General features: G+C 32.1%; 1 protein-coding gene across 2 annotated transcripts; it reads left to right on the forward strand.

Annotated features, from left to right (window-relative positions):
- The first annotated feature begins 214 nt into the window (after positions 1-214).
- LOC139847412 (ADP-ribosylation factor-like protein 8c) lies at positions 215-2,540 on the forward strand. Of its 2 annotated transcripts, none has more exons than XM_071837083.1 (6): positions 215-469; positions 1,272-1,353; positions 1,460-1,492; positions 1,592-1,713; positions 1,941-2,102; positions 2,203-2,540. In XM_071837083.1, exons 1-6 carry the CDS (start codon positions 432-434, stop codon positions 2,318-2,320), a joined length of 555 nt encoding a protein of 184 aa, XP_071693184.1. In that variant the 5' UTR covers positions 215-431; the 3' UTR covers positions 2,321-2,540. The 2 variants fall into 2 exon arrangements, with proteins under 2 accessions (XP_071693184.1, XP_071693185.1); XM_071837084.1 differs by having other exon boundaries at positions 217-469; positions 1,288-1,353.
- Positions 2,541-11,048: the final 8,508 nt, after the last annotated feature.

Genomic DNA, 11,048 nt, shown 5'->3' on the forward strand with positions numbered 1-11,048 from the left:
CACATCTCACTACGCTGAGCAGTTCAAGTATTGTACCGGTACTTTTTAGCCGCTGGACGGAAAATAGTACCAACATCGAGGTGATTAATTTATCGAGTATTAAATTATAGATATTCTCATATTCTCGAAAGTTATTGTATTATAATAATGTATAGAGATAGAGAGAGAGATAGAGAGATAGAAGTAGACATCTTTAAACACGTGTTCAGAATATTGTAAATGTATCAAAGAAACGATATACACCCACCGGTAGATCAAAATGAATAAACCCGGTTCGAGATTGTAGTGTTGCCGAAAAACAAAGAAACGTACAACACTTGTCATTCTCATCTTCTCACACTTTACCCAATCCGCCAAGTTTTGTTTCTTGCTTGTTTTTTGAAGAATACAAGAAAACTAGTTTTCAGGTTTTCAAAATACGATATTACAATATGGGTTTGTGGGATTCTTTCCTAAATTGGCTCCGCAGGTAACAAGTTTCATAATTGGTTTGATCCTGTTGAATTTTGAAAATTATGTGGGGTTTCTTAAGTCAAACTTGTATTTGCTAAATTTACAATTACTTCATGTTCTTTACATCTTTTGCACTAATACTATATCTGTTAAATAAAAAATTGTGTGTATCATCAGTGTATTCTTTAATAATATATCTGTTGATGTTAGTTTTAAAATTGGGAGCTGTTAGTTTGACTCTGAAAAGTCAAAATTGTTGAACCATTAGAAAAAGTCCCGAATTTGTAGTGCCCTGTTGAATGTATTTGGTCTAATATACTCCAAAATTTTAGAGTTACGATCGTTAACATATGCTAATTATAAATGTCAATTATCAAATGGATTACACTTTTTTTTTAGGTTGATGTTACGGACTTTTGTGATTGTGATTCTGATTGTTAGTTGAGTGACTTTAAAAACGTCCATTGGAACTATGCTTCCGTCTTAGTTAGAAAGAAAGTTCAAAAAACTTAGAAATACTTCGAAGGTTGATTGCAAGCAACCAACATTGTGATAACTAGACTACTACACAAATATATGTTTGATGATTGATGAATTTCATCTTTGAGTTGCCTAAACCTACGAGACCTCTGATTTATATTTAATTAGGAAAGGATAAATTCTCACATTTTTCATACATGAATGTAACTTTTTTTGTATATATATAAAAGTAGATAACAAAGAATAGAATTTTCAGTAGGAAACAACATTTTGGTGATTGAAATACATAACATTAGACCATCTGATGCTTAAAGGTTCTAACCGTATTTAGATATCAGCTTATTCTTTAAACAGGAAATGGAGCTTTCCTTAGTAGGTCTTCAAGATGCTGGAAAAACGTCTCTTGTAAATTCCATTGCCGTAAGTGTTTTTAATATTTTCTATTTTCCCCCCTTTTTAAAATATTTTTACCATCACGCGTAAACTGTATTAATCGGTGACTTCTTCCATCTTGTTAATTTACCAGACAGGCGGCTACAGCGAGGACATGATTCCAACTGTAGGTATTTTTAACTAAACAAATTTAAGCATAAGCTTTTATGATTCCTAGTGTTAAATGCTATGATAAAGTGATTTTGTTGTTTAATTTGGAAATTAGGTTGGGTTTAATATGAAAAAAGTCACAAAAGGAAACGTGACAATAAAACTTTGGGATTTAGGAGGTCAACGAAGGTTTCGCACCATGTGGGAAAGATATTGTCGAGGTGTCACCGCCATTCTGTAATTTTCTCTCCCATTTACTATCTTTAATCTAAGTTTGATATGCTTACTTATTTAAAACCATAAATGGAGAAGACGTAATTATCAACTTAGTGGTGTTTAGATGTTTGTTCTTTAAGTTATTATGTCATATTGAATAATTAAAACCCCTATTACCCTTTTTAAGGATTGACTGATTCAATTTCGAGATTCCGTTGAATCAGTCGGATTTGTAAAATGCAATGCAGGTATGTGGTTGATGCTGCTGACTGGGATAGCATTCCGATAACCAAAACGGAGCTACACGACCTCTTGATGAAGCCATCGTTAAGTGGGATTCCGTTACTTGTTTTAGGAAACAAGATCGATAAGTCACAAGCTTTAACCAAACAAGCATTGGTGGATCAACTGTAAGTCATTCATTCCACAAAATTAAAAGTCAAACTCTGTTGTTCTATTTGACCCTGATTTGGTTTTTAATGTTATGATTTTTATTTTATTTTCGTATAGAGGTCTTGACACAATTAGAGATAGAGAAGTGTGCTGCTATATGATATCTTGCAAGGACTCGATAAACATAGATATGGTTATCGATTGGCTTATCAAACACTCTAAAACAGCAACATGATGGCCGTATTGGTTTTTTACCTTTTCATCTCTCATGTTTGTTGAGTTCCACTTAAAATGGGATCTATACTACACGCCTGTTTTTATTGATACTGGCGTCTATTACAAGGTTCCATCCGTTTTATCTTTTATATCTTATTAGCGTGTGTTACATTGTACATGATCTATTATATGTATATTGAGGATTTATGATTTATATCATCACCATGTAGCTTTTTTTTTTTTTTTTTTTTTCCCCTTAAGTATGAACCGATGATTATTGGCTGGTGTATACTTGTATGGTAAGTAAGACTATTTTGTCAGTAAAAGTATTCAATTCTATATGTGGTGTTGTTTCAATTGTTCAAACTTTATGGATGTATTTCTGATGCCAGGTATTTAGTCTCTTAGAACAAGTAAAAGATCAATTACTGATCAAAATTCGAACTTGGGACCAAATAGACGATAAGTTGCAAAGTTATTTACTTTATCTGGGGTCCAAAACGTGAAGGGAAAAATTTCTGGCCATTTTTATGACTTATGAGCCCTTACTTAGTAAGGGCAAGCACAATGAATTACAGGAAAGAAAACGACCGCGAACAAGACATCCCTTAACAGAACCATGTGACTTGTTGATCGACCATGGGTTCGGCCCTTGTTATAGTGCATTTATGGTGTTCAGGGCCAAAAGGATTGGCACCGTCGATAAGAGAACGATACAGAGCTAGCCCATTGTTGGTTGTTTTCTTCCTTGTCAGGTTTTTGCTGTATTGAGGGATGTGATGAAGATCACAAGCAGAAAGTATTGGACTAGTCATTTAGCATTTAGCCCATATTATTTATTGTATGGGCTCAGCCCACTTAGTTTGGTAGGGTTATCTTCTACATGTCTTTGTGTACTGGAAACTTTTTTTTTTTTTGAACGCTAAAAATTTTATAACCAAACCGACCCTCTAGAAAGACTCTAGAGAGGCCGCACCAACCATTACAACAGATTAACTAACCAAGAAGTCCAAGACATATTACATTTTCTTCTATATCTAATCCAAAAAAATGAAAAAGAAACGATAGTCAAAGAGCTCGGAATTCTTCACCATGATATTATTGAAAGCAACCCCATTTCTATGTCTCTAAAGCATAAGCATGCAGCAACAATCGAGAACACCTTGGCTTTCACTTCCTCTGAACCGCTCCAATGCTCGAACCACAACATCCAATCAAACCAAGAGTTGAAAACCGGCATGTTACAATCAACCCACCTCCTGATCTTCACACACACTTGCTGTAGTGACCCGAACTTTTTCATGTTTATATATATATTAATTGAGATTGATATTTACATGACTAAATGTTTCCAAGGTGTTAAGCAATCAAACTTGTTAAGACTTGATTAAATGAAATAAGTTTCATATAGACAATTGATCACCCAAGTTGACCGGCGATTCACGAACGTTACAAATTTGTAAAAACTACATGTTGTGGTATATATAGACATATATATATGGTTGACATGAGATTATGATGAGTAAATATCTCACTAAGTATATTAACAATGTGTGATATACATAAGAAATGAGATTACTAAGTTAAGAAACTCGAAATGATATATATAACGATTATCGTTATGATAACGTCTACTAAATACATATGTATCATATTAAGATATTGATACACTATATTTAACATGATAAAATGATATTTAAATATATCATTAAGTGTGTTAACAATGAACTACATATGTAAAAGCAAGACTACTAACTCAAGAATTACGAAACGAGACTTATATGTAACGATTATCGTTGTAACGATTATCGTTGTAACGATATTTTAATGTATATATATCATATTAAGAGATATTCATACATCATAATATCATGATAACATAATAATTTAACATCTCATTTGATATAATAAACATTGGGTTAACAACATTAATTGAGATCGTTAACTTAAAGGTTTCAAAACAACACTTACATGTAACGACTAACGAAGACTTAACGACTCCATTAGAATGTATATACATGTTGTGTTTTGATATGTATTCTTACACTTTTGAAAGACTTCAAGACACATATCAAAGTACTTCTACTTAACAAAAATGCTTACAATTACATCCTCGTTCAGTTTCATCAACAATTCTACTCGTATGCACCCGTATTCGTACTCGTACAATACACAGCTTTTAGATGTATGTACTATTGATATATACACTCCAATGATCAGCTCTTAGCAGCCCATGTGAGTCACCTAACACATGTGGGAACCATCATTTGGCAACTAGCATGAAATATCTCATAAAATTACAAAAATATTAGTAATCATTCATGACTTATTTACATGAAAACAAAATTACATATCCTTTATATCTAATCCATATACCAACGACCAAAAACACCTACAAACACTTTCATTCTTCAATTTTCTTCATCTAATTGATCTCTCTCAAGTTCCATCTTCAAGTTCTAAGTGTTCTTCATAAATTCCATAAGTATAGTTTCATAAAAATCAAGAATACTTCCAAGTTTGCAAGTCTACTTCCAAGCTTTCTAATCCATTCCAAGTAATCATCTAAGATCAAGGAACCTTTGTTATTTACAGTAGGTTATCTTTCTAATTCAAGGTAATATTCATATTCAAACTTTGATTCAATTTCTACAACTATAACAATCTTATTTCGAGTGAAAATCTTACTTGAACTGTTTTTGTGTCATGATTCTGCTTCAAGAACTTTCAAGCCATCCAAGGATCCTTTGAAGCTAGATCCATTTTTCTCATTTCCAGTAGTTTTATCCAGAAAACTTGAGGTAGTAATGATGTTCATAACATCATTCGATTCATACATATAAAGCTATCATATTCGAAGGTTTAAACTTGTAATCACTAGAACATAGTTTAGTTAATTCTAAACTTGTTCGCAAACAAAAGTTAATCCTTCTAACTTGACTTTTAAAATCAACTAAACACATGTTCTATATCTATATGATATGCTAACTTAATGATTTAAAACCTGGAAACACGATGAACACCATAAAATCGGATATACGCCGTCGTAGTGAAACCGGGGGCTGTTTTGGTTTGGATAATTAAAAACTATGATAAACTTTAATTTAAAAGTTGTTATTCTGGAAAAATTATTTTTCATATGAACATGAAACTATATCCAAAAATCTTGGTTAAACTCAAAGTGAAAGTATGTTTTTCAAAATGGTCATCAAGATGTCGTTCTTTCGACGGAAATGACTACCTCTTTAGTAATTGACATGTAACTTAAATTTCTGAATATAAACCAATACTTTTTCTGTTTGGATTCTTAAATTAGAGTTCAATATGAAACCATAGCAATTTGATTCACTCAAAACGGATTTAAAATGAAGAAGTTATGGGTAAAACAAGATTGGATATTTTTGATCTTTTTAGCTACGGGAAATGTTTAACAAATCTATACAAATCATATCCTAGCTAACTTATATTGTATTATACATGTATTCTAATATATTATGTAATCTTGGGATACCATAGACACGTATGCAAATGTTTTGACATATCATATCGACCCATGTATATATATTATTTGGAACAACCATAGACACTCTATATGCAGTAATGTTGGAGTTAGGTATACAGGGTTGAGGTTGATTCCAAAAATATATATACTTTGATTTGTGATCTAGCCTGAGACGTGTATACACTGGGTCGTGGATTGATTCAAGATAATATATATCGATTTATTTCTGTACATCTAACTGTGGACAACTAGTTGTAGGTTATTAACGAGGACAGCTGACTTAATACACTCAAATCTTTAAAACATAATAAAAATGGTTGTAATTATATTTTGATCATACTTTGATATATATGTACATATTTGTATAGGTTCGTGAATCGATCCGTGGCCAAGTCTTATTTCCGAGGAAGGAAATATCTGTGAAAGTGAGTTATAGTCCCACTTTTAAAATCTAATATTTTTGGGATGAGAATACATGCAGGTTTTATAAATGATTTACAAAATAGACACAAGTACGTGAAACTACATTCTATGGTTGAATTATCGAAATCGAATATGCCCCTTTTTATTAAGTCTGGTAATCTAAGAATTAGGGAACAGACACCCTAATTGACGCGAATCCTAAAGATAGATCTATTGGGCCTAACAAACCCCATCCAAAGTACCGGATGCTTTAGTACTTCGAAATTTATATCATATCCGAAGGGTGTTCCGAAATGATGGGGATATTCTTATATACGCATCTTGTTAATTTCGGTTACCAGGTGTTCACCATATGAATGATTTTTATATCTATGTATGGGATGTGTATTGAAATATGAAATCTTGTGGTCTATTGTTACGATTTGATATATATAGGTTAAACCTATAACTCACCAACATTTTTGTTGACGTTTAAAGCATGTTTATTCTCAGGTGAATACTAAGAGCTTCCGCTGTTGCATACTAAAATAAGGACAAGATTTGGAGTCCATGTTTGTATGATATTGTGTAAAAACTGCATTCAAGAAACATATGTCGATGTAATATATTTCTATTGTAAACCATTATGTAATGGTCATGTGTAAACATTATATTTTAGATTATCATTATTTGATAATCTACGTAATGCTTTTAAAACCTTTATTGATAAAATAAAGGTTATGGTTGTTTTAAAAATGAATGCAGTCTTTGAAAAACGTCTCATATAGAGGTCAAAACCTCGCAACGAAATCAATTAATATGGAATGTTTATAATCAATATGAACGGGACATTTCACTTGTAGTGACCCGGAGATTTCCGACCAAATTTAAACTTAATCTTTATATGATTTCGATACGATAAGCAAAGTCTATAATATTGAGTCTCGAAAATTTTGAAACTATATTCATGTAATCAAATACCCTTTGACCATGTCTGACGATTCACGAACAATTATGTGTATATAGATATGTATATACAATATATATACTTGTTAATTGAAAACGTTAACAAAGTATTAGATATATAATACTTTACATGAACGTATTTTGTTTCGATACAAGTTTATTATATTTATCGACGAGATTAAAAGATAATATCAAATGATTGATTTTTCAGATACATTGAATTATGATTACGGGTCTCTGTTATGAGGTCCACTATGATTTAAGAAATCTTTCCCTTTTAACGATATTCGAAATAATTGGTAAAGTGATTTACATGTAAGAACAAAAGTGTCAAGTAACGGGAACTTAGACATATTATAATCATGCTTGGATCATTTAGAAATACATTTATATGTGTGTGGATTACGGATCTCTATTACTTATAGCTCGGGCTTCTGAATTTCGATGATGATCATCTCTTAAAACTTTCAATTCTATATAAATTCATATTTTAGGTGTATATATTATATAATTAAAATAATAATAATAATAATAATAATAATAATAATAATAAATAAAAAATAATAGAGAAAGGCCATGGTGGCTTACCATTCCATGATGCCCATTTCAACTTTATAATTATTTTTATCCTTACAACCACCCTAGTCTAGCCTCACTTATTGAAATGATCAAACAAAAACATACAATATTTTTCTCTTTTCTTTTTCTCTGCGCCGTGGATATCCCGCAACACCAACAACTTTCTACATTTTTTTTCCGTTGTTTTTACATGACTAGCCCCAAAAGTGGGTCTCCTCTTTTTGCCTCCATGAAAGAATTTATAATGATAAAAGAAAGAATAAAAATAAAGTGTAGGGCGTAAGTAAATTCAAAAAGGTCACCAACTCTTTTTCATGCTTTAATTAAAATTTGGTTTAAATATGCTATCCATGCTTCTCGCATATTTTGGCACACATCTGATTATGTTTATATGTATATGTATATAACGCCTTTGTAGATCCGTGACTAGCTATCCCCACATTTTTTGGCCATATTAGTTTATTTTTTTTTATCTAGACATTATCATATTAGTTTTTATATCTAGACTTATCTTTCAAATATAAACCCAAGTAATTCAAAAACCATATACATATTTTCTCTCCTCTCTTTTGATACAAACGGCGCAGCAGTAGCCTTTCACCAGCAACCTTCAAATTCTCTCAATTACTTTCTTGATCATAAAATTTATTAGGGATATGTGTTCATCTCCTTCTCCTCTACGCGTTGATATAAGCACAATTGCTTGATCTAGGGTATAATTCTTCAAACCCTAATCTGTAATTTCTGATTTTCATATGATTTTATAGGGTACCCATATCTAGTGCTCGAGTCCTTGTGTGTATGCTTGATTTTAGTCGCTAATTTGCTCGATCGATGACTTTATTGAAAATCACGATTTTGTACTTGATGCTACTGATATGTATGACTTATAACATGTATGAAATATGTATATAGTTGGATAGATTTTGAAAAATTAATAATTTTTCGTTTAAGAATCGCATGATTTCGATTTACCGTTTGGAAGATATGACCATTTTACTTTTGGTTTAAAATTCGTATTTGATTTTGATGATCTGGAAGAGTATGAGTTATAATCTGGTCATGCAAGGTTTAAAATTGAATTCTTTGTAGAAAAATATTAAGTTTTCATTTGGATATCGCGCATATCCGATGAACGAGTCAAAAATTATAGTGAAAACAAGATATCCGTTTTTCAATAAATATGTATAAATATTCTGCATAGGTTTTGATTTAATTCTGGGATGCGTGCGACCCGAGGTCAGAAATCGGTGTCCGTGGTTGTGTGCGCCTAAGAAAAACATTAAGTTTAGACTCCAGAAACGCGTCATTTGGATAATTTTCGGATTTGATTTGATTTTTCAAAGTTCATAAAAATAAATTTTCTTATTAGAGTGTTGATGCAGAAAACGAACTTTTGTCGAAATCATGTCGATCACCATGGTCATTTAAACGATGTAAAAATCGTTAAATTAATCATATAGTATCTTGATAGCAAGGAGAAGCATTTTGTTGTGCTCGTTTGTCAAACCGAGTCCCGAGCGTCATTTTAAAAATTGTCAAAGTGGGTCACCTGAGCGCATTTGTACATTTTTCTGAAATGTTGAAAATTATAAACTTAAAGTGTCAAAACCATTTCGGTCCCTACTCCTTACCTAAGTCAAATTAACTTTTCATGATGTTTGTGAATTATACTTGATTCAAATAGGAACTCTTTTAATTGGTCGTTCGTCAATTCGCAAAATCACCAAAGTTGGCCACTTGGTCATATATGCATATTTTTCGGAAAGCTGATTGTAAATCTTTAAAATGTCAAAACCACGTTAGTCATTACAGAACTTTCTACTTTGAGTTGAATTCTGAAACTTTTTGTGTAGAATCTTTGCTGTAACCAGAAACATTAGTTTTTGGCCGTTTGTCAAACGGAGTCTCGCTAATTTTTCTAAAAATTGCCAAAGTGTGCAGTTTGGTCATTTTGCAACTTTTTAAGTTTTACACATTATTTAGTTCAACTAACCCAAAACTCACACTAATACAATAAAATTATATAATAAATATGTATGAGTTTCAAAAGTCATAATTGGGTCGTGTTGACTTTAGTTGAACATCGGTTAACGTGTGTTGACTTTTGTTGACTTTGCCGAATTTGTGAGTCGGACTCGAGCAATAGGACTATACGAACCCTATGGACCAACCTAGCTTGTTAGACATTTATTGACCAACATATGTTCTCTAGGTTGAGGTCTACGGTTACTTGCATTCTGATTTTCGGTCATCTCTGTGATTTATTTCTGAAGTTGTAAGGTGAGTTTCATTTGCTCCCTTTTTACTCTTTACATTTTTGGGGCTGAGAATACATGCAAATGCTTTATTAACTGTTTTACAATATTTATATGCGTGAGTTTCATTTGCCTTTTTACCCTTTATATTTTTGGGCTGAGAATACATGCGCAATTTTTATAAATGCTTTACGAAATAGACACAAGTGATCGAAACTACATTCTATGGTTGGATTATTAAACCGAATATGCCCCTTTTTATTAAATCTGGTAATCTAAGAATTAGGGAACAGACACCCTAATTGACGCGAACTCTAAAGATAGATCAATCGGGCCCAACAAGCCCCATCCAAAGTACCGGATGCTTTAGTACTTCGAAATTTATATCATGTCCGAAGGAGGATCCCGGAATGATGGGGATATTCTTATATGCATATTGTTAATGTCGGTTACTAGGTGTTCGCCATATGAATGATTATTTTTGTCTCTATGCATGGGACGTATATTTATGAGAACTGGAAATGAAATTCTTGTGGTCTATTAAAATGATGGAAATAAATGATTATGATAAACTAATGAACTCACCAACCTTTTGGTTGACACTTTAAAGCATGTTTATTCTCAGGTGTTAAAGAAATCTTCCGCTGTGCATTTGCTTCTTTTAAAGATATTACTTGGAGTCTTTCATAGCATATTTCGAAGAACGTTGCATTCGAGTCATTGAGTTCATCAAGATTATTATTAAATCAATTTATAGTTGGATAGTGGATATTATGAAATGGTATGCATGCCTGTCAATTTTTGATGTAAAGAAAGTTTGTCTTTTAAAAACGAATGCAATGTTTGTAAAATGTATCATATAGAGGTCAAATACCTCGCAATATAATCAACTATTGTGAATCGTTTATAATGTATATGAACGGGTCCTTTCATCATTTGCGCTGTTATATCACAAACAAAAAGAGTATGGTCGCGGGATTCCACATGATGGGAACACACATGACAGTCAATGTTATTAATCTCCAAACCACGACTGGACA

Source organism: Rutidosis leptorrhynchoides, chromosome 5 (genome assembly GCF_046630445.1).
Source record: "Rutidosis leptorrhynchoides isolate AG116_Rl617_1_P2 chromosome 5, CSIRO_AGI_Rlap_v1, whole genome shotgun sequence".
NCBI classification, from domain to species: Eukaryota; Viridiplantae; Streptophyta; class Magnoliopsida; order Asterales; family Asteraceae; genus Rutidosis; species Rutidosis leptorrhynchoides.

Coding starts and splice junctions, on each gene's coding strand:
- LOC139847412 (XM_071837083.1), top strand. CDS start 432: ATGGGTTTGTGGGATTCTTTCCTAAATTGGCTCCGCAG. Junction 1,354..1,459: donor CTCTTGTAAATTCCATTGCC/GTAAGTGTTTTT, acceptor TTAATTTACCAG/ACAGGCGGCTACAGCGAGGA. Junction 1,714..1,940: donor CGAGGTGTCACCGCCATTCT/GTAATTTTCTCT, acceptor AATGCAATGCAG/GTATGTGGTTGATGCTGCTG.